This window comes from Orcinus orca, chromosome 3, assembly GCF_937001465.1.
Source record: "Orcinus orca chromosome 3, mOrcOrc1.1, whole genome shotgun sequence".
NCBI classification, from domain to species: domain Eukaryota; kingdom Metazoa; phylum Chordata; class Mammalia; order Artiodactyla; family Delphinidae; genus Orcinus; species Orcinus orca.
Window position 1 is genome coordinate 177,577,821 of NC_064561.1, and position 27,066 is coordinate 177,604,886.

Consider the following 27,066-nt stretch of genomic DNA (forward strand, 5'->3'; position numbering starts at 1 on the left):
TTAAATACCATCTTTAGCTAAAGATGAAAGAGCATGTTGAGGGTAGTGGTTTGAGACTTCAAAGGGGAGGAAAGCAATTGACCTGGAGATAGAAAAGCAAATCTTTGGTAAATAAGTGTTTGCTGGGCCTACAGAGACAATGGGACCCCGAGGGGGCTCTGATCTCTAGGACCTGCTGAGTTTCTCCCACCACACTTAGCCCATATTCTTTGCTGATATCTCTGGAGATATCTCTATTCCAGGAACAGGCCCTCCATCTAAATTTTTTAGGCATTTAGGGGGAAGGTCAAAGTTTCTTCCTGAGTCTATTGGGCCTTCGTTGTTTTCAGCTCGAAATAATCCACACGCCAGAAAGACATTTTGGGGTGGGAAGTTTTGCTCCCCTGCCCCATGTTTTTTCTCGGATGCTCGACTCTATGTGAATTTTTTGCTTCTTCTAGCTCAGAATATGGGCACAAAGCAATAAGGCCAGCACAGTGTTTTGTAGCCCATGTAAAAGACAGTACAACAATATCACATAGTTTACAGATTAAAATGACCTAATTCTATCTCGGTGGAATCCATGTCTTGCTTATAAACCCGCCGTTCCAAGGAAAACTAGCAAATCTACGTGATGCATTTGATTGCTGTGTTTTCCATCTGGGAACCTGATTTGTGTGACAGATTGAGTAGTGTGCACTTAGCCAGACAGCTCCCAAGGGACTCCACATGTGATGCGGAGATTTTCTGTATATGCTGTTAGAATTGAAGTTAGCAACGACTTCTACTCCATTTTCTTCAAGCTTGTGATCATTCATTTATTTTTCTTTAACTTTTTATTTTATATTGGAGTGTAGTTGGCTAACAATGTTGTGGTAGTTTCAGGTGTACAGCAAAGTGATTCAGTTAAACATATACACGTATCTATTCTTTTTCAAATTCTTTTCCCATTTAGGTTGTTGTACAACATTGAGCAGAGTTCCCTGTGCTATCCAGTAGGTCCTTGTTAGTTATCCATTTTAAGTATAACAGTGTATACATGTCAGTCACAAACTCCCTGACTATCCCTCCCCCCACCCATCCCCCCCAGATAGCCATAAGTTGGTTCTCTAAGTCTGTGAGTCTGTTTTGTAGATAAGTTCATTTGTTCTCATCGTTCATTTATGATGGGAGTGGAGAGACTCCCCAAATATAACAAGTTCAAACCTAAAATGGGAGGAACACCAAGGATGGGGACTTCGGCAGAAATGGAGAAGGGAGCACACCTGGCCCACTCAGGTGTTCAGATTCCCAGTTGCCCTCCAGCTGGGGTGGCTGGTTCCAGTAACCGCATGTCTTCTTCTGCAGTGCGGCACCATGGACCAGGGCCTGTACGTGAACCTGACGGAAAGGAACCTGCAGGATGCTCAGAAGTTCATCCTGATGCATGAGGTGGTACAACCAGTGACTGCAGTGCCCTCCTTCATGGAGGACAACAGCCGCTTTTCCCACGTGGCCGTCGACCTGGTGCAGGGCAGGGACGAGCTCATCCACATCATTTATTTGGCCACAGGTAGGAGCTCGCCCTCGTCTGAGGAGCTTTCTATCATCTCCTGATTTTGTGTTTTAAATTCTAAACATGAGATCTCAGTGTCAAGCTTTGGGCCTGTCTTCTTTCCTCCAAGCAGCAAAGCCCAGGATGCTTCCTTATCTTCGTCATCCTCCGAAAATAATCTCATCATCTTTTTTCACTGTGTTAGTTATAATTTTTATTGGAAAACCAATGCCTGATTTCTTTCTTTCAATTTCATTGAAGTATAGTTGACTTACAACGTTGTGTTAATTTCTGCTATGCAGCAAAGGGATTCAGTTATATATGTGTGTGTGTATCCTTCTTTGTGTTCTATTACATTATGGTTTATCACAGGATATTGAATATAGTTCCTGGTGCTATACAGTAAGACCTTGTCGTTTATCCATAATATGTATACTATTTTGCATCTGCTAATCCCAAACTCCTAATCCTTCCCTCCTTCAGCCCACCCTCCCCCTTGGCAACCACAAGTCTGTTCTCTCTGTCTGTGAGCTGGTTTCTGTTTCATAGATAAGTGCATTTGTGTCGTGTTTTAGATTCCACATATAAGTAATATATGGTCTTTGTCTTTCTCTTTCTGACTTACTCTGCTTAGTATCATAATCTCTAGGTCCATCCATGTTACTGCAAATGGCATTATTGCACTCTTTTTTATGGTTGGGTAATATTCCATTGTATATATATATATAATCATATCTTTATCCATTCATCTGTTGATGGACAGGACGTTTCCAGGTCTTGGCTATTGTAAATACTGATTTCTTAACTAGTATTTCTCAACTACTCATAAAATACATCTTTTCTTGGAAAGACCATTTTAATTCAGATAATTTAAGACAGTGAAATTTGTTAGAGGACATTGTCTGGTGAAATATTATCCTGAGATTGTCATATGATTTCCAATTGGTTTACAAACAGTGCTCACAGCAATATATTCCTGTTGTAGGATTGTAGGTAGAAGCATTCTGAAGAATATGTTTGGGGGCATAAATAAGAAAATATTTTACAGAAAACACAGGCAACAATGCTTATCAAATTATCAGTGACAACTAGACCTCTTCGGTTTCCACAGTATCTCACCTGTTGAAGGCAGGTTCCATCTCTGTTCATTACGTGAAGAGTGCTGGGTGCCCTAGGCTGGTCTCATGGCTGGGTCTTAGTTTTATAAACTTGCCCAGCTCTTTCTTGCTTCAGGTCTTCCTGTATAGAAAATCCCGCTTTGTGAAGTCCACCCCATCGCTACATCCTCTGTCCAGTGTTTTGTATAGTTGGCACTTTTTCATAGAACACAGTTTCCACTGTTGTTGTTAATAATATCTTATATCCATCAGTTGGTTAATTTTATTTACAAAGTTGCTAAGATTTACTGAGCTTTTATTATTTTGCGGTTCATCTGAGTGCTGATGAAGTGAGATGGTGAGCAGACCAGCAGCATCTTTCTCTATATTCCTGCGGGGACAGCACATAACGAACCAACCACTAAGGAAATCGTGAGAAGTGATGCCAAGCTTATGCAGTGGGTGTGACTAAAGTGATGTGGTAGGAGAGCCAGGAAGGCTCCTGTGCTTGGCCGATGAGGTTAAGCTGAGAGCTGACCAAGGAGGAAGAGCTGGGTTTGCACAAGGAGGGACACAGCCAAAGAGCCAGATGCAGCAGTGGTCAGCTGTGGCCGGTGCTGCTGTGTGGTCAGCTCAGCTAAGGACAGAGATGTGACCATTGCATCACCAAAGGAGGCCACTGGTGCCTCTAAAGGTCAGTCTGAGGGAGGTGGGGGACAGGGAGGGAGCATGGAGGAGGTTAGGGGGAAACAGCTACCATGAGCAAGGCTTCCGGAAGCTATTCAGTGAAGGCCTGTAGAAGATTGATGTGTTAGCCCGAGGGGATGGGACCTCAAGTCTGTTTTAAGAGCAGATAAGGAATTACCATCACAGTGTCTATCTCGCTCACCAGAGTCTAATAAGGAACCATGACCCTTTTTCTGCTATTTTCATCTTAATTCCCCCATAGGGTGTGGTAGCTTGAGGAATGAATGAAATGGACATTTCCAAAATTTTCCTATTTTATTTTCTCCTTTATTTTTCTCCCATAAATGTTCTGGTTGATGCCACAGAGAATAGAGTCCTCTTGGAAATCTAGGAGGCTTATGAGTTCCTCATCAGTACTTGGAGGAGGGATGGTGAAGGGAGATGGGCTGGTCCTGAGCAGGCCTGGGTAGGTCAGCACAGAGCAGCCTATGACCTCAACTTGAGAAACCAGACCTAGTCCACAACCAAGACCATGGGAAGGTCATGTTTGTTTGCATTGTACTTATTGGTTTGTAGATGGCCATCTTCTTGCTGTGTCCTCACTTGGTGGAGAGAGAGATCATCTCTCTCCTGTCCCTTCTTATAAGGGCACTAATCCCATCATGGGGCTCCACCCTCATGACCTAATTACCTCCTAAAGGCCCCACCTCCAAATATCATTGCTTTGAAGATTAGGGCTTCAGTGTGAATTTTGGGCCTCTCACATTCAGTCCATAGCAATGAGCAACTTGTTCTGTCAACTTAAAACATGGCCACTGGGATAAAATATTTGAGGATTTTTATTACAAACAACATGTTTGAACAGAATCTAAATCAAATTCCAACAGAACAACTTAGATAAATTACCAATCTGAGATTAAATTATAGTCAGCATCTGTGACTTTTTAAACAGTACAGCCTTCTAGAAACTTGCTTGCTCAAGTCTGTTTTGAATGATCTCATGATTGGGCTGCTGCTCTTCCCCTCCCCCTCTGGTTCCCATCCCCTCCTACGCTAAAGCTAGGGGATTAGCTCAGCCTGAAGTAGCTATGGTTACCCCAGGCTGTCTGATCCTGGCTCCAGGTTTGCAGTTCTCATTCTGATAATGATAGACTGCAAGCCACTCACCAAATATGTCCTACAGAGATTCACTTTTTTGTTCTGCAGACCTGATTTGTTGCTTTTGTTTTAATCTGCTGCCTGTTTGTAAATTCAGTCATGGCATAGCAAGATGTACTAACAGCAATCACAGGATGGGATTATGGAGAATGATGCCATACATAGAACTCTTCTGCAGTTTCCATGACTGACTAGTCAGGTTGTTTGTTAAACTCAAGGGGAAGGGGTTTTGCAGTGGGTGAAGGCCCCTTCCAGCAGGAAAATAACCATGGATACATGGGGTCCCAAAGAGAGCCCTGCTCCCAACCACATGAAGGGACTCAGGGTAGACATGCAGAGTTCTCCTAGCATCTGGATACATAGATGTTATTTAAGTTTGTTTAGACTAGTTTGATGGTTCTAACTTTAGGACCTCTTAAAGTACAAATTTCATGTCTCAACCAAGTTCTGGATCTTTTCATTTATCTCTTATAGCACTGATGAATACATTTTGAAGGTGATCTCTTCTTTTACAAGTTTTAGTTCGGAATAAAATTTAGCTTTAAAGGATGTTATTTTTAATGATCCAGCAAATAGCTTTCTTCTTTATTTCTAAGGCACTGAAATGTAAAAATGGAATATTAGAAAGAATATCCAAAAACGCCAGTCTGTTTTAACTAAACCAGCTAAGAGCTGAACAACTCCTAACAAGTAGGGATGACAAAGATTACAGAATTTGACCTTTAAAATTCAGAAGGCTGATGTTTATGTGGTCCTTTATTTATATCTTGCCCAAGTAGTTTACGTCAAGTCAAACCTTGGATGCATTTGATGATAAACTGTGTCCACATGCTGTACCTCAGTCAGGAATTAATAAGTGCTCAGCCGACAGAGCATGAGGGTAACATTCACAACCAGTGAATGTGAAGATGGAATACTTCCTAACTTGCTTATCAAATCAGTTTGATATCTTGGGTTTGGGAATCAGGTTTTGTGATAACTTATTTTCTCTCACCTGGACTTTACTTGAATAAGCACAAATTGGAGAACTCCTATCCATGGCCATTTGAAAGCTGGTTAATTTTGTCAGTATTATCTAAAAATTGAAGTGAAAAAACCTCTGTTCATTGTGCAGTTCACTTTGCTTCTTGCAGCTGGAATGGCATTTCCCTGCTGGCCACCAGGGAAGGCTGTTTGACTCAGGGGGCCACCCCGCTGAGTCAAACAGCCTTTTCCGGCCCCCTTCTGGGTCTGTTTTCATGCTACTCCCATCTCTCTCCTCTTGGAAATCCGGCCGCGGTTAGGCACATTATCTGGGCCATGACTGTGCTGATACTTTGTAAGTTATTCCTTTGAAGGTCTTCTCAGAGCAGGAGACAAAATGGCGATGGTAACTCCTTTAGGATATTTATGACTGGAGATCTATACGTGGCTGTGTCTTATATCCAAACAGCTGCTCAGTGCCTCTCTACAAAGATAAAATTAGCATCACGTTGACCATCCGCGTATTCTGGGAATCTTGACTTGCGGAGCCCTGTCTCTTCTGGCACCTCTCCCTCTGTGATATTCCTTTGCCAGCTCCAGGTGTTCTCTCTGCCCCTCACCTATGGCTGTTGCTCTGCCCTTAGCTATGATTGTTCTAATTCTATGGTATCTCCCTGGAAATACCATTCAGTTTCAGAGTTTCTACTGTCCTCTCTAGGGTGAAATATGTTACTTTATTTTGACTTGATCTCAATTCCAGTGTGTCTACCAATCTGCCCCTTCTCCCATATGCTTTCTTGTTTTTGTTCAGGTACCACGTTCTATAGTTTTGAATCCTCTGCCACCTCTGCTAACCATTTATTTTATTTTTCCGTAACTGTTTATTCCCTTAACTCAAACCCTTCTTATTTCTGGAGCGCTATTTTAGACCAGTGTCTGTTCAACGAGGGCATGGCTAAGACTCACCTCGAGGGCATGAGAAATGTGGGTTCCTGAGCCCAACCCCATGAGATTCTGATTCAGCACAGAGAGTAGGGTGTTTCTAACAGGATCCCAGATCAACTCAATGCTGGGCATTTCTGGTCCGTATTTAAGTACTGCCGTTCTAGAGGAAATAATAGTTTTGTTTTGTTTGTTTCTTTTTTTTTTTAAATTTAGAATCACTTCTCTATAATAAATGTACCTTGCCTCTCTCTGTGCTTGGATTTCTAATTGTTTGTGATGCAGATATAAAATCTGTTATCCAACATGAGCGGAGCAGACATGTTTACAGTTCATCTCTGTAGTTGCTGGTATGATTTGCTAACTAGTTAGCAAAACAGATGTGACTTGATTTGAAAGAAAATGTTTTAGGATGCAGCAAACTGATACAGAATGACTACAATATATCAGGCTAAAAAAAAGTCAGAAATCATATGTAATAGAACCTGGTGGTCTAGGCAGGGACAGGCAAAAGTACTAGGAATGACTTCTCTGAAATAAAGGAAGAATTGAGTCTGTACATTTCAAAACACACCATATTTGAGCAATATTGACTCAATAAAAGAACACTGAATGTAGTCAGGTTAAGTCTTTAAATTGCAAAAGTAAAGAAAGAATTATTCCGGTACTCAGGAGAACAAAATACCTACACATGGAAAACAATGTTAGGTGGCTCCAGAACACTGTCTGACTGCATAAATCTGTGAAATGTGGTCAAAAATATTCTGAAAAAAAAAGAAAATATGAATCAAGAGTATTATGTTCAACCAGCAATAAAGAAAACAGGCAGACATGCCGCAAAATGAAAATCTCAAGCAATAGAATAAATACCAGGAGTGTCTTTTACAAGCAAAAACAAGGCTAATTACTGGCTAGATTCAGCCAAACAAATGATGGAGAAGCTTTGAGAAAGAAAGGAAAACAAAATAAAACAAAATAATGGAACACTCAAGACCAGATTTCAAGTAAAGCAATATATGTAAAAATTGGAGGAAAATTGAATGTGACTCAAGAGTTTCATTCTAGGCTAATCTTTCCTTCAGAAATAAAGGTACATGGAGAATTGAGGGATGTAGCATCTATCAAAACAGAAAACCCTGATTTCTAGTGAAAGAAGAATATCAGAATGGAAATATCAGGAAAGAAGTCGTGGAAAAAGGGTGGGTGGTGAACTGAGGATCCATTTTAATTTCAGATGAAAGAAAAAATAAAGTGTCCTGTAGAACATGAAGGGCTCTGAGAGCTGGTGAAGCATCGTGTGTACAGAACACTCAGAGAAGGTCCATGAACTGGACATGTCTTAAGCCCCTCCTCAGATTTCCTTGGCCTTCCTTTCTCCTGGACCCTCAGCCTTTTGCTCCATCTCAGCTGTCACCTGGGCTGATAAATGCCTGGGCAGGACCATGAGGTTCTTCCCACTGGGGCTGACCAGCTGATGGCCACGCCCTCGTGCCACTTCTGGACATGGATGAGACATCACACCACTGGCCTGGGATATAGCTTCTCAAGCAGATGCTAAAGGATCTGGGAGATACAACGCGGAAGTGCAGGGGTATTAACTCCCATGAGGCTAATCTCAACCAACAAGAGGCAGGATATGGGAAGGAACCACCTAATAAATTCCTTTCTCTTTTTTCCTTCCAATGGGCTATTCAGGAACTCAATGGGTTCTTCACGTAGCCAAGCAGATATCTCTTTGTGGCTCAGCATACAGGAGTAGCCCATGGTGACCCTTCACGCGGCACTACTCCCCTCATCCTGCTGTATCTCTTCCCTCACTCACACAGCCCTGGGATTGTACCCCTAACGATGCATCAGCTTCTAATCCTTGCTTCATACTCTGCTTTCTAGGCAATCACACTAAGGAAGAATTCACCCAACCATGCAGAGTTGTCCGGTTACAAACGAAGGCAGGGATAAATGATATATGCTCTATAGACCATAGTAAGGCTTTAATACAAATATAATAATAATAATGAGGGAGGGACAGACCTCAGGTATTGCCTTGAACTAAAGTACATAAGACTTAAGGACCCTAGGGAAATCTTTACAGGCACCAGAAATTAAGTAATACATTTACTGTTGCCGTTACTATTATCTCCCTTAATATTTACACGCAATTTGTAACTACCTAAGTGTCACAAGCAAACATTAATTTGTGAAAATCTGGGACTTCCCTAGTGATCCAGTGGTTAAGACTCTGCGCTTCCAATGCAAGAGGTGCGGGTTCAGTCCCTGGTCAGGGAAGTAAGTTCCCACATGGCCTTCAGTGCAGCCAAAAGAAGTATAAAAAAAAAAAAATGTGAAAATCCTATAGGCGAAAGGTTTTTTACAATCACTCCAAATTCTGTCCTTTTCACTGGAAATTGGAAATCCAAACCTAAGCTGGATTTTCTCTATATGTGCCCATTTATGTAAGGTGTTCCCTAGGTGAAAGGGAGCATTATGTCGTTCTAGTGCTTATTTGATAAAACTTAATGAATTTTGAGTTTAATGATAAAGTAATTGTAATGAATAACAACAATGTAGGAAAATTCCAATTACCTGGTGTTATGGTTAAATTGTGTTCCCACAGAGGATATGTTGCAGTCCTAACCCACCAATAGCACAGAATGTGACCTGATTTGGAAATAGGGTCTTTGCAGATGTAATTAGATAAGATTAAGTCATACTGGAGTAGGGTGGACCCTTAATCCAATATGACTGGTGTTCTTATAAGAAGAGGAGAAAGACACTCACAGGAGAATGACATGTGACAACACAGGCAGAGATTGGATGTGGCTGAAAGCCAGGGACCACCACTGATGGACAGCCACCACCAGAAGCTGGGAAGATACAAAGAAGGATTTTACTCAGAGTCTCCAGGGAGCATGGCCCTGCCAACACCTTGATTTCAGACTTTTAGCCTCCAGAACAGTGAGATGATAAATTCCTATTGCTTTAAGTCATTTAGAACATGGTATTCTATTATAGCTGCCCCAGGACACTAATCCACCTGGGTATACTTTTTCACTTTGCACCTGACCTTGCAGCCAATTTAAAACGTTAGCCTGGCTTTCTCCTGCTCCCCTGACATTTCTCAATGTCCTAAACCTGACAAACAAAATTAGTATTTTATATTAGGATCTGATAAACTCTATGAGTGTATTAAGCAGCATTATCTATTCATAAATCCTCTAGGATCTTAAGTCAATATTGGAAAACATGGGATAGATTTTATACTTCACCTAATATTATATAATATATTGAGGATATGACTTTGTATTTATACATATTTATAAATACAGTAACAATCCATTCATTATTCATAAAAAAATACACCAAAAAAACCAAAATCAGTATTTTAGTATTACTTTATGTCAGGCCCGATTAAAATGAAAAATCTGTTGAATACAATTTAATATATGCCAAATCACTTAAAATGGTATAACAACAATTAATTGTTTTGTTTTACTAAATATAGGAACCTTAATTTTTACTTTTTAATGTGTTTTGGTTTTAAACATGTTTTCTGAGTAATTTTAGTACTTTGTGCCTAGTTCCCCAACCACAAAATAATCTGAAGTTATACGCTAATTAGTAAATGTCCCAATTTACTCTAAATTGATGCAATCCACTTCCGCCTTTAGAGAGGAGACAATTTTGCTGTTTTCCTCTCCGTCTGCTTTCTCTCTCCTGCCTTTCTTTGTTTTAGACCCATGTAAATCTTTCATTCTGTCTTTCATGTTTCACATGATCAGGATTGACTGACAGTTGCCCCAGGTAGTAAATTGTTGCAGTCTGTGGACGAAAGAAATACAAACTATCTCTCTTCACCTCATCTTTTCATATAAATCCTGCCCGATGTGCATTTTTGATATAACCTCTTTAGATGTCATGGCAGGTCCTGCATCATGTTCCCAGGACTGCTGTCCTCCTGTTTCTACAAAATTCTAGTTAGTATATAATTGTTTCTGTGTGAAATGATGTCATAACTCCAAACAGGTTTTGGCAACATCCACCCGATGTCCCAGGTTTTCTTGTTTTGTGAATTATAGATCTCCACTTCTGCAGAGAAACATTCAGACCACTTACTGTGAGGAATTTCCCTGGGGGTCCAGTTTTTAGGACTCCAAGCTTCCACTGCAAGGGGTCTGAGTTCGACCCCTGGTTGGGCAGGGAACTAAGATCCCACAAGCCATGCCGTGGTAAGGCGAGTCTAATGTAGATCACCATTGATTGGAATGCATAATTTAGAATATGTTTTTGCAGATACTTTTATCCTGGAAATTCAGTTATGAGAAGACTCACTTGTCTGCCAATGTGATGATGAACCTGCAAGTGTTATTATAAAAGAACTTTTCTAGTTGATCTTAAAAACCAACATCTCCATAGGTAATAAATCTCCCAATTAAATGGCTACTTCATCCTCATTCATTTCATCGTCTGGGACAAAACACATTAAATACATTGTACAATTATTACCAACACTTGTTAACTACTTCTCTTCATACGAAACTTGTTAAAAGGGATTTTATCTAAATATATATATATATATATATATATATATGTAATCTTAGCAGTTTAACACAACTTACGTATATTATCTTGCAGCTTCTGTGGGTCAGAAGCCTGGGCTTAGCTGGGTTATCTGCTCAGGGTCTCACCAGGCTGCAGTTGAGATGTTAGGTAAGACTGCAGTCTCATCTGAAGGCTGGACTGGTGAAGAATCCACATGCAAGCTCATTCAGGCTGTTGGCAGAGTTCATGTCCTCGTGGCTGTGTAACTGAGGGGCCCAGGATTTTGCTGGCTCTTGGTAGAGGCCACTCTCATGTCCTACAGGCTGCCTGAAGCTCCTTCCCAGCCAGGCTTCTCTGTCAAGGCTGCAAAGAGCCTTTCTTCTCAGGGAAGGTCCTGCCCCTCTTTGAAGACCTTTCGCCTGATCAAGTCGGGCCCACAAAGGGTAATCCCACTGTAGCTCAAAATCAACTCATTTAGGATCTTAATGACACCTGCAGAATCCCTTCACTGTTGCCACATAATGTCACCTAATCACAGGAATGACATACCATCATCACAGGTTGGGCCACTCAGGAAGAAGGGGTACATATGTGTGTATATATATATATACACACCCCCATGTAATTGTGGAGCCACTCTAGAAATTTGCTACTACAGGAAGTCTCTTGAAACACCCACCCCATACCTGCTACCCACTCCCACCAAACAAACAAACCAACAAAAGAGCTCCTAAATATAAGTTTGCTTGTGAAAGTTTCAAATTAAATATAAAATGTTTCTCCTTGGGGCAAACATCTACACTTTGAATTACTAGGGCTGTTCATATGTAAAGGGAAAAAAACATCTCTTGCTCTAGTTTGAGCTGCCTAGTTGCATCAATTATTTGTTCTGTGCCTGGTCATCTAGACCCGGCTGAAGTGCTCATGGCAGAATGAAGTCATTTTTCATTGGCTCCGGCGCTCCATGAGCTAATGTCTGCACTGGAAAAAAAAATCAATAATGTAGAAGTGAAAGGCAGGGGGGAAATGCCATATATTCTATGGCATTTAACAGATAATTCCCTCACAAGCCAAAAACAAAAAAACAAATGAAATATCTTACAACATTAAAAATGTAAGGGCCATCACCATGTCTGCCTTCTCTCTCTCTTCCTTCCTTTCTTCGTACTGTGACCTTGAGGTGTGGGCCTCTCCTGACTATAGAGATAAACACACACCCTGTCAGGAGAATCCTTCTGACATCATCCTACAGGCGGGGAGGCGACTGCCTATCTCCCCCAGGTAGTGCTGCCTCTCTGACACCCAGTTATTCCAGGACTACTGGGGAACTCTCAGGATTCCCACAAGAAGAGCCTGTCGGACGCTTGAGGTTGACATGGACCTCTGTGAACACACAGGATCAAGTTGCAGTTTTGTGATTCCTTTGGGAATGCAAGGAAGAGACTCTTAGGACTCTCCCACCCCTCCACATTGCTGGTGAGCATTAAAGTAATCTGTGAAATTGCCATCAACTGGCCCACCACTATCGTTCTCTAAGCTGTTAAATCAGAAAGCGACATTTCTTAGTACCATAAAGTCTGGAATGATTTGATTCTGTTTATGATGTCTTAACAAATTGAATCTTTGCACTAGGAAAACTCGGCCAGAGTGCTGGCCCCTCTCACTTTTTGAAAGGAACATGGTCTTCAGAGTAAATCATTCTAAAATGATTTCGTCTGACACGCAGGAGGACATGGTAATGGAAGCTTTGCAAAGGTGTCGGGTTGCTTGGGCCAAAGTGGACCCACATCTGATCACGGCAGCAAATTACTTGTAGGATTGTTTACACCTTGGCTTTGACCATCTACCTTTTTCATTCGTCTAAGCACTTTCTACCTTCCTTACTGGCTTGTATATGTGACCCTTGCCTAACAATGATGACCAAGCATTACTAAGCAGATTTAGGCCATGGCCTCCAGGTAATTAAATTCTAAAGCAGACAGCAGTGCACACAGAAGGACCAGGAACGAAGAAGTGCAGTCTCCACCGAAAGATGAAATATCATTAGCAATGACGTTATATACAGGCTTTCTTCCAGAAGTTGTTACACAGGAGAGTGACTGGAAGAAAAAAACACCCCATCATTTCTTTGCAGAGGAGATGTGGGTAGAGAAATCCCTTAGTGCAAAAAGGAAGAGATTTGACAGACCTAGGAGTAAGAGAGCACTAAGGTACAGGGGGCGAGGTATACCTGCTAATATTATAGTTCCCACCTGGAGCCCATTAAAGGAAGTGGTGAATTAACCCAGGTGGAAGGAATTCATCCTCCCACCAGGATGCCTGCAGCAAACTGGGATTGGTGCAAACAGTTGATGGTGGTGTGATTATTGACAGTGCAGGTTTGCAAACAAACCTGTGTGGGTGTGGGAAGCGGTATTTGTCATTCGCAGAGATGTCAACATCAGAATTTCTTTTCATTTATTTCTTGCAAAAAAATTGGATAATCCCACGGTGCTATTAAAAAGCTGTCCAATTATTGGTTTATACTATTTTCATCCCCCTTTCCTCTTTGAAATATTGAAGTGGCCAAATCAATGTTTCTTAAGTAGGGTATTTTATGGTCTTTAAACAGAACTGTCTTTCCAGAAAGATGCTGCAGAGGTTCTTATCAAGGAACCATACAATTCTCATAGTGTTAAGAATGGAATAATTTTTAAGCCAATGTCCCTAGGGGCAAATGCTCTTCCTACTTGGTCTTATCTGACTTACCTGTTGGATAAGTAAGTATTTCCTTAGAGAAGCTGAGGACGTGACTTTTGCTAATGAGACCTTGTATGAAGAATCAAGGCAGCCCAAACCTAACCAACTCCTAAAGTCAAGAATATCAGAAATTATAATTACGTACGAAGTTACTCTTGTAGACCAAAGAAAAGTGAACATGAAGGAAAAAAGTACCTTCCCCCGCTGTGCATTGGCTGATAGTAAATGCTAAATCAATGCTGAATAAATGGGTAGATGTCCATCTGGCCATCCAGCCATCCTTCCAGTCACCAAGCTCCATTGTCATTGTGTTAACTAAGCCCAAATATGAAAGAAAGAAGAAAAAACACTCTGAGCTTTTTAACCATTTAAGAGCATTTAATGCAAATTAACTTTTTGACCAAGTGAATAATTATCATCACTTTTTTAATTTCTGAAGGCTACAAAAGCTTAACTCTGTTTGAAATTTTTAAGGCATTTTGAGATTAAAACAATGTTCAGAGGGCAGTTCTTGTTATCTACTTTTAGTCTAATGTTGCCCTCCAACTGAGTATAATGAAACTGATTAAATATGTAATTTTTTCTATTTGAGGAATTAAACTTGAGTGGAGAGAAAGGAAAAGAAAATTTGCTCAAGATAGGTGTTTTTTTTTCTTTAACTAGAAAATATGTGTTAAGCATTGTTATCATGTGAGGCTAAAATATTGAGAATTATCTATAATTAGTAAAAGTTGCTTACAATGATCCTGAGTTAGGACCAGTAGAAGTTGGTTTTCACACCCCCAGAACAGATATGAGGTTTTCATGCCCTCAATTTTCATGTATTTGTGTTAATGATACAAATTTCAATAATTGTCTAAATATTCAAAATCTCATAAAAAACGAAATCCTTACCTGTAGTATTGGAAGTGATCTCAAAGATTATCAGTGTAGGCATTTAATGCAGGCCCTCACTGGTATAATCAATTAATTCTAAAAATCTGACCTTGACCATAGCAAAAGAACACTGGTTCAAAGTGAAAGATAGCCCCATTGGCAGAGACCTTGACTTGTCCTTGGTAAACTGGGTCTTTAAAAGGCAGTCTTCACAATGCACTGTTGCTCTTTGAGTTAAACTTTAATTTTCTGTTTTAAATTAGAAATTGTATTGCTTACATAATGTTGGCTCTTTTTTTTTCTTTTTATTGTGGGCAGCATTAATTTCTCTCTGCATGGACTGGATAAGAGCCAGTTGTCCTGGTCTTCATTGAATTGCTGACCTGTGATGATTCACCTGCAGCTTGTCTTCAGGACCCTCTAACTTTCAAAGCCGGGGTTCCTTAACCTGTACCTCTGGGTTACTCAGATTCTGGGGCCTTCCTGCCTTGAGTACCAGGTGTGCCAGGAACACGAGGGCCCGAGCCCAGTGCCAGGTCTTCTTTCCCTGGCTGGGCTGTGACCCCTCACCCAGTTTTAGTGACTGGGCCTTTGACATCTTCTCTTGTGACCTGTGATCCAGTTTTCTCTACAGTGTCTGAGTTGTATCCCGTCTTCTCTGATATGTTCTCATCCCAGGAATCAGAGGGCCATTCCTGTGCCCTGTGGTTGGTGCCCACTCCCTCCTGCTCCAGACACTGACCTGTTGCCCCCCTGGTCCTCTCTCTCTTGGTGTCTGATTGGGACCCTCACCTTGGCCTTCATGGTTGGAGGATGTACAACTGGTGTTGGAACCACACTGGCCCTCAGCCACTTGAATCCTAGTTCGGGGAATTTTGTTAGGACTCCTAATTTGTCTTCTGCCTGAGTAAGAACTGGACTGGGATGCCATGTGGATCACAAATCGGCACCCACAGTAATTTCGGGAGCCGCATCGGAAAGTCAGCGCTGAAGCCAGCAGGCCAGAGCCCCGGAATCTGCGTCGTTAGTGTGCGGCATGTTTAGTGGCTGAATACCCCAGCTTTTCATCTCAGGTAACGAGTCACAATGCAAGCCTATTCCCCCCACCACAGACATTTAATGACATGCATCATGCCCGCCCAGTGGAGACCAGCTGGGACTTACCTGCCCCTTCAATAGTTGGTTCCTTATTTCAGACTCCCAATGTCATGGAAGTCCTCCACTCTCCCCACAATTTCTGTTTATTAATTTTGAGCTTATGCTCACGAAGTCCTGTGCACTCTCAGGCAGACTGTGTTTCTCACGCTGTCAGACACAAAGTCGTCTCCTTCTCCAGATTGTGTTTGAAAAGAGCAAGACATAGCAAGTATTGCGTGAGTTTAGAAGACGCCATGAAGGTTCCATGGTCACCGGGAAGGTTTATTGGCAGTTTGCCTCCATCTCCCTACCTTCTCTCTCCCACCCCTTTATCTTTTCACCCTTTCTCAATAGGCTCCCAACGAAAATTCTACCCATATCTCATCTGGAGCCTTTCTTCCTTGACACCTCTCCCCATATCCGGTGCAGAGGGCAGATAAAGGGGAAGCGTGTCGGCTCCCATCTCAAGCTCTGTTCAGGACACGCTCCAGGGAATACCTGCCTCCATCCTAGAGGAATATTAGGGAATAGAAGTGTATGCACCTTATTACATACTTATAATGCCTTTTTGTGTGTGTGTGTGGTACGCGGACCTCTCACTGTTGTGGCCTCTCCCGTTGCGGAGCACAGGCTCCGGGCGCTCAGGCTCAGCGGCCATGGCTCACAGGCCCAGCCGCTCCGTGGCATGTGGGATCCTCCTGGACCGGGGCACGAACCCGTGTCCCCTGCATCGTCAGGCGGACTCTCAACCACTGCGCCACCAGGGAAGCCCTGCCTTTTGTTTTTAATACTCACTTCTATTGTAATATATTTGCATCTAAATTATCTTCCTATGGTATAAGCATGTGTGTGTGTGTGTGTGTGTGTGTGTGTGTGTGTGTGTGTGTATGTCTTGAGGGGGGTGTATAGCACATGGTATAAGAGATAGGTGTGTTCATCCACCTAAGAAGCCAAGTATGCAAAGGTCAAGAATTGCATTCTATATAGTAGTTTTCCATTTTTAAGAAGTTTTTTTGGGGGGGAGAAATTATAGACTACTATTTTAGATATTTAGATATTAGATATTTTATTTTATTTTAGATATTTAGATATTAGATATTTTATGTATAAGGAGTAATAACATGGGCACACCAATTTACCCACCAGCCAAGTCGCACAGCAGAGCTGCACAGGTGTTCTAAAGGCCCCCCTTTTCACCACCACCCCAAACCCATGCCCTCTTTCCAAAGTATTCACTACCCTGAATTTTGTTTTTATTATTTCCTTGCTTTCTTTTATAATATCACCATATTTTATTCCCTAGATGGCATAGCTTAATTTTATATGCTTTTGAACTTTAGGTAAATGGGTCTATGCATATTCTCTTAAGATTCTCTTTTTAAAATTTTGTTCAACATTTTTTAAATTAACGATTCATCCATGTTCATGCACGCAACTGAAGTCCCTTCATCTTTGCCACTATATACAGTTTTTCATTATCTGCCTGAATCTAAGGTAATCTTGTTGACTGGCCTTTGCGGGATTTCTGGTCTTTTGCTGTTGTAAGTGGTGCTGCTACATCTGCCCCCGCATCCCTGTGCACATCCCCTGGAGCCTGTACCAAGAACTGTGTCCAGGACAGGGCTTCCCAATCATGGCAACCATAGAAAATGACATTCTGTATACGGCACATTGGAAAAATCAAGGTCACTTGCTACCATGGGCACCAACCCAGCAGGGCAGAGCTGCCCACACTGCCTCAGGAGTGGAGGAGGTCTATATCATGGTATATGTGTAACCTAGTCATGGCCCGTGGGCTGGGAAGCGGAAGTTGCTGATTCACAGGGTACTGGAATCTTCAATTCTGCTACACTATTCCAAATTGCTTGCCAAAGTGTTTTGCAGAACTCACAGCTTCATTGCACTTGATCCAGTTTGTGGCATTGCACAAACACATGTAAACTGGACTGTTCCGCAGTGTTCATTCTCTGGCTCCAACCCAATGCATCACCCTTCTAAGGAACATTTAATCCTACATGTCTGTGAGCCACGGTCCCCAGTCTTCCCCAGTTTGGTCAGGACACCCTCCCTCCTCGACCTGCCCTCATTTCCTTCTCTGCTGGGTGAATGCACATTCATCTTTCAAGGTCCAGTTGAAAAGTGTAGACTTTCCCTTCCCCATCCTCTCCTCAAAGACTGGTTAAGGGTTTCTCCCTCTAGATCCCAGAGACACAGAGACTTGGGAACAATGACCTGGCTTGAGAGGGTCAGAAACACCCCACGGAGGAGAGGGGGAACTGGCCCTTGGAAGGTGGGAGATGGTTGCCTGGTGGAGAAGGTTTGGACAGACCTTCCTGGGAGAAGGCACAGGATATGGAAAACCTGCAGATATAGAAAGGCATAGAGTGTTCTGAAAGGCGGAAGTGTTCTAAAAGGCTGGCATTGTGGATAGAGAGACAGAAGGTGAAGCTAAAATGTGGGATGTGTCAGATTGAAAATTTTATCCTAACAAATGGAAAGGGATTTCAGATGCATGAACAGATTTGAGCCAAAGGGGAGACACAGCTCAGTTTTGGGATATGCTGAGTTCCAGTTTCCTGTGGTAGGTCTGACAGTCGGTTGGAACTTCTTTGAGGCCAAAGAGAAAGGTTTGGATCAGTAACAGAGACCTCAGATTGGCTTTGAAGTTATAGAAGTGGGTGAGATCATGCCTGAAGAAAGCATGTGAAAATCTAGCTCCCAAATAGCTTGGGGATACCATATGCTAACACATATATATGGAATCTAAAAAAAAAAAGGTTCTGATGAACCTAGAGGCAGGACAGGAATAAAGATGCAGATGTAGAAAGTGGACTTGAGGACACGGGGAGGGGGAAGGGGAAGCTGGGACGAAGTGAGAGAGTAGCATTGACATATATACACAACCTAAAGTAAAATAGATGGCTAGTGGGAAGCAGCCGCATAGCACAGGGAGATCAGCTCCGTGCTTTGTGTCCACCTAGGGTGTGGGAGAGGGACGATGGGAGGGAGACGCAAGAGGGAGGGGATATGGGGATATAGGTATACATATAGCTGATTCACTTTGTTATACAGCAGAAACTAACACACCATTGTAAAGCAATTATACTCCAATAAAGATGTTAAAAAAAATAGCTTGGAATCTCAGCCACTAGTTCATAATCAGTGTAATGTAATGATTCAGGAAAATGACAAAATAATTTTCTCATTCCATTGAGTAGAGAGCTCTCTTTTTTCTTCCAAATTAATGATGCAAAATTACAAAAGTTCTTTGCATAGATTTTCCTCAGCCATCTCAGTCCACACCTAATGGGACCAGGCACAGTATAAATTTTACCCCTGGGGTGAGAGGGTAATTTAGACTCTGTGTTCCTGCCTGGTGACTGTCAGAGAAGGGCTGCCGACTTTGCCAACTGGGTCGTTGTTTTGTAATTTAGATAGAGTAAATCTAAGGTAAGTTATTACCTTCTAGAAACTTGAATTGTCTCCTTAACAGAATGATGAGAGTTAGAATTAAGCTCTGGGGTTAGAGGAGAGCTTAGAAAAGATACCCAGAGGACTCTATTAGTTGCACTCTCAGTTTAAGTGGAATATGGTTTTTATTCACAGAAAACTCCACTGGTAAATTTCCTAAAAGCACCAGCTTATGATTTGGAGTACTTAAAGGAGTGTTTTGTTTCATTTTGTTTCTCAGTAAGGCAGTAGAGCTATCATCCACCCCTCTGCTTTATGTGCGGCCAGTACTGACAGAGGCAGGGAGCTTGCTCATTTTAGACAAAACTTGGGTAAGGATTATAATCTATAAGCTAAACATAGCAATAAAATAATAATACTGAATTCTCAGATAACGCATCCTGCGTGCCAGGCACTGTCCAGGCCTTCTGCATAGATAAGCTCACTGCATGGCCCCTGGCCTGTGAGCTGGACCCCAGGGTGAAGGAGACACAGATGTGAGTGACCTGGAGACAGGAGTCTAACCTGGATCATCGGGCTCCAGGGTCCTCACACGGAACCATGTGCTCTGCTTGAGCACCTACTGTGTGTCAGGCACAGACACCAGTAAGATCACTGTCAATAAGACAGGCTAGGTCCCCCAGCACCTGACTACCTGGAATTTATATGCCGAGGGTGAGGATACAGGAATATGGTTTAAAAATAATACTTTGGGATAAAAGAATGTTGCATATAATTTATGACTAGGATGTTTAAGCTGGCTAACATATCTGTTTTTGAGAAAAAATAAGCCATTAGTTGAATCTGATAAACTGAGTTAATTAAAATCTCCTTTTCAGGCATTCACTAGCCAAGAAGGCTTGTTTTCTTCTTTTAATTCCCTTTTACTATATAAATGCGATACTGAGCTCCCAGTGCCAAGACCAATTTAATTCATTTGCTCAATTATGGGTTAAAAGAAAGAACTTTTGACACATATTAGCTGTCTGCTACTTTGGAGTCACAACTGGCTGAATTGATGAACTTTATCTAACGATCTGTTGCTATGGTAACATGCTGCCCAGTGAGTGGAAGAGGGCATTTCATCATTACCTCACTGATAATGCTCAGAACAGTAACAGATGCAAATACAAAGTGCTTCCTTTTACTCTGCAGTAACTCTGGGTCAATGAGACAAACACGAAAAATGTCTCTTGGATACAACACCAGAGAATCAAATAGAGTCAAATGCACAATTGGAAATAAGGTAATTCAGCTTCCCTGATTAGTGGCCTTGATGTCCGCAGTGAATCTCCAGCCCTGTCACAGGCAACCATGGTCAGAACTGCCTGTCCCGTTCACAGGTTTAATTTCTGTACTGGATTCAGCACATGGCAAGTTGAATAATAAACATCCCTTTAAAATACAACAGAACTTAGAAAAGTAGTAAGAGGAAAACAGAGTCAAGATAAAAGATTTAACCGTCCAGGGCTTTGCAATAATCCTTCATTTTTATATCACATTTCCCTGAACTAGCCCTCTCTTTGTTTCATGGTGTGACTTTTCCCTCTCTTAAAACAAAAATTTTCTATGTATCCAGTATGTTACAGCTCCACCCTCTTAAGTGTTTTATTTCACCTTAGAGGAAATATATATTTATTCCAAAGTGTTTTGGAAGTGCTTCGGGCTGCTATACTCAAGGAGAATTGATTTCTCGGCCTTTTTTCATTGTTCAGGGCTCTCAAGTTCATTACAGTTGATGCCGCTATACACGTAGGACCATAGGACATGATGAGTTTTTTCTTTTGGTATTGTTTCATTGTTGAAGCTTTAATGAATTGCAGAAGGCTGTCTGATCGTATATAATTACGAAAAATCAAAAATTATTATTGTTATTTATAGCAGTAGTAAATGTTATATTGAGCTGATCATATTTCTTTTCCTTCCCTCTCCTTCTCCCTCCTTCCTTTCTGCCTTCCCTCTTTCCAAAAAAAAATATTTTCATGAACCCTCAAAATTTCGGTGAAACAAAAATTCTAGACATCCTCCAAAAAGAAATTCATTATAACCAATGACCTTTCCCTCAAATACTGGAAAGCTCATTCCTGAGCACTCATTTAGGTCTAATTGTCCCCCAAAGATCACCAGGGTTGTTAGCATAAAGGTTGTGAGCAAGGCTTCCGCTATTTGAATTATTTTATGATATTTATCAAAATGCATCAGTTTTCTACAATACTACGTGTTCTGTATCATCTCCTGCTGCATTTCTAGCCCAGGATCATATGTATAGGGGATTAAGTGAAATACATGACAATATTTGATAATACCAGGCTGTTACTAAGATGAATCTTACGTTGCAATCATACAAGGAAAAAAGAAAATTGTCTAATATAGTTTATAATGCCTTTGCATTAGAATTTGAGTCATAATATCTTAGGGAAATGTGGAAAAATAATTTGCAGTCCAGTTTTGAAATTGCTTTGAGCAAATTATCTGGGTGACAAGATCTTCTTACTCTTGACATGGAGTCCCTCTGATAGCCTGCTCAGGCTGCCTTAACAAAGATAACAGAGTAGTGCAGATTGGGTGGGTTAAACAACAGAAGTTGATTGCTCACCGTTCTGGAGGCTAGAAGTTCGGGATCAAGGTGTTGGCAGGGTTTATTTCTTCTGAAACCTCTCCCCTTGGCTTGCAGACAGACATCTTCCAGACGTATCCTCACATGTTGGGTGCACAAGTCTATGTCTTAATTTCCTCTTCTTACTAGGACACCAGTCACATTAGATTAGGAACCACCCACATGACTTCATTTTACCTTAATTACCTCTTTAAGGGCCCTATCTCCAAATACAGTCACATTCTGAGGTATTATGAATTAAAACTTAAACATAAGAATTTTGATGGGGTACAATCCAGCCCATAATAATCCATATTTTATTATAAGGTATATTTCACAGCAAATGAGAGATTGCTGTATTTGAACATCCCTATCAAGAGGCAGAATAGAATCATGCTTAAACTATTGAATCCATGTTAATTAGCAAACTGATCGCTGAAATTTAGAGAAAGACCAGCTATTTTCCCCCAAAGTCAAAAATATAGTGAATTTTCAACCACTAATAACTGAATTACATCCATTAGTGTTTATATTACATACAGTTTACATCACATAAAGCAATTAGTGGTTAGAGAGTCATTTTTATTGTAAAAGTTTTTTGTTTAAACCAATCTTTTGTCACCTTAAATCCTCTTTTTTTAAAAAAAATAACTGAACTAGAATATTCTAGGCATTTTTCATCCACTTATTCTCATGTTTGCTTCCTGAACTTGAGGAGATGAGAGTCCCTAGCCTGGGAGAGAAGTCAGGTCTGTCCTGGCACCACTTATATATTAGTTACGTGTGTAGGGAATTCTGGGATAAGATAAGCGTGTCTGTAAATCATAGCTTAATCTTTGTCTTGAATAACCACTACTGCTTAATACACTGTCTGATAAGACCACCTGATCTTTTAAGAAACTTATCAGCCATACTATTACTGATGCACCATTATAAGGATTGTATATTATACTTTCCATATTTTCAAAACAAAAATACCTTCAAAAATTTAGAAACCAGCACTTGGTTGATATGCAGAGGACCTACATTTTGGCCCAAATCGTCTGATCTTTGGAACTCAACCTTTCTGGGCTTTGCTTTCCTCACCTGCAAAATTCAAAAGATTGTTGTAGGTTCCTTCCAACTCTAATGTCCTACGACTGTTTGAAATTTTAGTTTAGAAATCATAATGATGGTAGATGATTTGCAATTAGCGTACCCATACCAATGGGGTCTCTCGTATTCTCCCCCAAGGACTTATCTTGGATTCTGAAAATTGACTGAATTAGGAAAATAAAAGCGGTCTGTAGTTTTCTATTTGTACATCAAGTTTACATCTATGCTTCTCTTTCCTTGTTAGCTTAATTCTGGTATAAATACATCAGTGTTTTGGTTTTTTTTTTCTTGTTTGCACTGGCTTTCATATGTTGATTATCCAGGCTGTGAACGACGAACAGTCTCCTCGCCCTCACCAGTTCTGTTTGGGAGGGCAGTCAGGGTCATTGGTTTTCTCAGAAAAGTGATACAGAAGCTCTACTCCAAAAGAGTAGGGACAAGCTTAACCTCTAATTAAAGGAAAACTCTACAAAGAAAACGAACAAAAACAGAAGGAATCTTCTTTAGTGGTTGTGCTTTGTGGCAGTCCATAAGGTTCTGATATAAGCTGACAGTAATTGCATTCACTCTCACAGGACATCTGTCATTTGCCTGTGGGCAGATTACCAGCGGGTGACACAGGTGGCCAGGTGAGGGGTTAGGGGCCAGGTTCTAATATCAGGGCTACACTCACTGGCTGGACACCATGAGCCTTCAGTTAACCTTTGAGGACCTGCATCACCTTACCTGCAGTAGGATCTCTAGTGCAAGCATTCTCAAACATTTGTTCAGTTATTCTCAGCCCTTCCTGCTGAAACCCTTTCTTCAGTAGAAATCATATGGCAAGGCTAAATATGTGAAATGAAGCTTGCCATGTTGTGGGTTATGAAGCTGTTGCCCGTTTTGGGCAGTGGTGGGCACCTGGCTCTTCAGGGCAGTACTGGGCCACCTCTCTACATCTCTAAGCTGTCCAATACCATAGCCATAAACTGATGTGACTGCTGCACACCCGAAACGTGGGTAATCTGAACCCTCATTTCAAAGACTTAGTAGAAAAAAAAATGCAAAATAGCTCAATCATTTTATATTGATTATGTATTGGAAGATTGTACACTATTTTGGATACATCAGGTTAAATAAAAACTTGTAATTAAATTTAGTTCACCTGCTCTTTTTTTTTCTTTTTTAAATGTGGCTGCTAGAAAAATTTTCAATTACTTGCATGGATGGTGCTACAGTTCCGTTGGATGACGCCGGTCTAGACTCACTCTGTGGGCTCTCGCCTCCAGCCATCAGTGCTCGAAAGTTTTGTGGGGATTCTAGTCATTGTTGCTTCCTCAGGTCCCATGTGCAAGTCGCTCTGTTCCCATGAAATGCGTTAGGAATGTGTCCGGGCAGCTTTCTTTACTACCACACTTTGCTCTAAGAACGTTTTTTCATTGAAACCAAAATATATTTTTTTCTGCAGAAAAACACACATTTTTGTTTGTTTGGTTTTGTTCTCTTTGGCTGTATTGGGTCTTCGTTGCTGTGTGCGGGCTTTCTCTAGTTGCAGCAAGTGCACTTCTCATTAAGGTGGCTTCTCTCTTTTTTTTGTTTTTAACATCTTTGTTGGAGTATAATTGCTTTACAATAGTGTGTTAGTTTCTGCTTTATAACAAAGTGAATCAGTTATACATATGCATATGTCCCCATATCTCTTCCCTCTTGCGTCTCCTTCCCACCCTCCCTATCCCACCCTTCTAGGTGGTCACAGAGCACGGAGCTGATCTCCCTGTGCTATGCGGCTGCTTCCCACTAGCTATCTATTTCACATTTGGTAGTGTATATATGTCCATGAGGTGACTTCTCTTGTTGCAGAGCACGGGCTCTAGGCGCACGGGCTTCAGTAGTTGTGGCTCGTGGGCGCTAGAGCACAGGCTCAGTAGTTGTGGCACAAGGGCTTAGCTGCTCCGTGGCCTGTGGGATCTTCCTGGACCAGGGCTCGAACCCACGTCCCCTGCATTGGCAGGTGGATTCTTAACCACTGCACCACCAGGGAAGCCCTGGTTTTGTTCTCATTTTACTTACTCTTCCCCTAAGGTGCTTGGTAGCTCATTAGCTATAGGACGTGCACATATTTTGCTGTGGGTTGGAGGTCGTGGAGCAAACTTCAGTGTTTCATGGATCGTTTCTTGTGGTTGGAATTTTGGGGGGGATTTCTTCATGTCCTTTTCAAGTAACCCTCCAGTCTTCTGATAAGTTTTATGTAAATATTTCTTCCCCAGAAATCACTTTTAAAATTGGATTTATTACTGTTTCATGTGACAATGTTCCAGCTTCACCTTAGTATACGATTTTGCTTATGACTTTTGCTTTTTCCTTTGGTCATTTTCCTAACGGCTCAGAATACTGAGGTTGAAATGAATTCCTCTCTTATTACGATAATCCAATTTTGCCTCTGTGTTTTCCACCTGCCGTCAGATGTGCCTCTGGTCTTCCATGACTTTATTAGTCACCAGCAAAAAATCAGTATTAGGAATTGTTTGGACCTACAGTCTGATGATTTGTGCCCAGAAGAGTTCTCATATCCCTGGCAAGCACTTCAGTGAAGCCCTTCATTTGTTCAAGGTCTGGTCTGGTGACGGTGCCTTGCATGGCTGTTGTTTTGGGCGATAGTTGTCCCTTTCTCTTATTCCCAGAGATACTGCCTTTTAAGTGTACATACAACTTCTGTTCATCCAGACATGTTTGATCTGGCTCTGCATGCCTCACTCTTTAGATAGACGGTGTAAGGGAGCACAGACATCAGTCACCGTGTTTGCCTGTCTTTGCCTGGATTGTGGGAAGGAATGTGGTCCTGGTAACAAGGAGGCCCCGGTGCTTTCTGAAGCAGCTGCTGGCCGTGTTTGTCCTCCACGTGGGCAGCTTCCGATGGATCAGGATGTTGCCTTCCTTCTAACTACCTCCCAACTGGCTATGTTTCATGACTTCCAGAAGATTTCATGGAATAAAAAGAGTATGCAAACAATCTAAATATAACTACCGGGCTTCCCTGGTGGCGCAGTGGTTGAGAGTCCGCCTGCCGATGCAGGGGACATGGGTTCGTGCCCCGGTCCAGGAAGATCCCACATGCCGCGGAACCGGTGAGCCGGTGAGCCCGTGAGCCATGGCCTCTGAGACTGCGCGTCCGGAGCCTGTGCTCCGCAACGGGAGAGGCCACAACAGTGAGAGGCCCGCGTACTGCAAAAATATAATAATAATAAAATAAAATTAAAAAAATAAATATAACTACCCTTTCCTAGGTATCACACTGGCTTTTTAATTAATGCTTATTTGGGGTCCATTGTTACTTTCTCTTGTTCATTAGCGTTGACGTGAACCTCCATTTCATGTCTGACTCCCTTACAGGATTTTAAAAGTACAGTTCATAGGAAATATATATCAGATCTTCTACTCTCTGAAACTCAGTTTTCTCATCTGTAAAGTGGGAATACTCATGCATATATTTGTCACATCCTCACCAGCTTGCTGAGATGATTACATGAGATGTGGATATAATAAGGCTGCCAAATTTAACAAATAAAAATATAGGATGCCTACTTTAATTTGAATTTCAGGTAAACCATGAATAATATTGAATTGGATGTACTAATACTAAAAAAATGAATGGTTTATCTATTTAAGTGGGCATGCTTTATTGAATCTGCCCACCCCCTAAAGTATAAGCATGCTTCCTGTTCTGCTGAAATTAGGCAAATATAGGTTCTTCAGCACAATATTTACATTTTCATATACTTACAACTATTCATGTCTTTCAAATGACAACCATACTGTATCAGCTGTCATCGGCCTGAAAATGAAAAATCTTGCAGTAGCTCTCTTTCACGAGTACCACAGTGAGGCCACAGTGGTGGCCGCTCTGCAGACATCAGAGGACAAAACTGATGGTGTCTGCCCTCGTGGAGCTTAATAACAGCAAGTGTAGAAGCCACAAAACAACTAAATTAGTAGTTAAACTGTGGCAGATATTATAAAGCAAAGACAGCAAAACATGAGAGCACTCTGAGGGACCCCCCCAAGTCCTGCTGTTCTGTCCTCTCAAAGGAAGTGGATCTTTGTGCCTTGGTCTCTTAGGAGCCAGGCTCTGACTTTCTGCCTCTAAAAGAAAAAACAAACAAACAAACAAACAAAAAAAATGCCTTTGCCACATCCTTGCTCTGTTACCAAACCAAACCTGGGTCCATTTGCCCACATGCAGTCAAGCTGATTTACTGACACCAGCTGGGGCTCGGGCCTCACATGGCCCATGGGTG

The 27,066-nt window shown here is 41.6% G+C and overlaps 1 protein-coding gene across 8 annotated transcripts in view; it reads left to right on the plus strand.

Annotated features, from left to right (window-relative positions):
- SEMA5A (semaphorin 5A) overlaps window positions 1-27,066 on the plus strand; it is a 477,303-nt gene that overhangs the window by 344,401 nt on the left and 105,836 nt on the right. For all 8 annotated transcript variants that reach the window (XM_049708240.1, XM_033436601.2, XM_033436598.2 and 5 more), the window contains one exon: window positions 1,327-1,531. In XM_049708240.1, coding sequence (XP_049564197.1) covers window positions 1,327-1,531 — 205 coding nt within the window. The remainder of the gene's footprint in view (window positions 1-1,326; window positions 1,532-27,066) is intronic.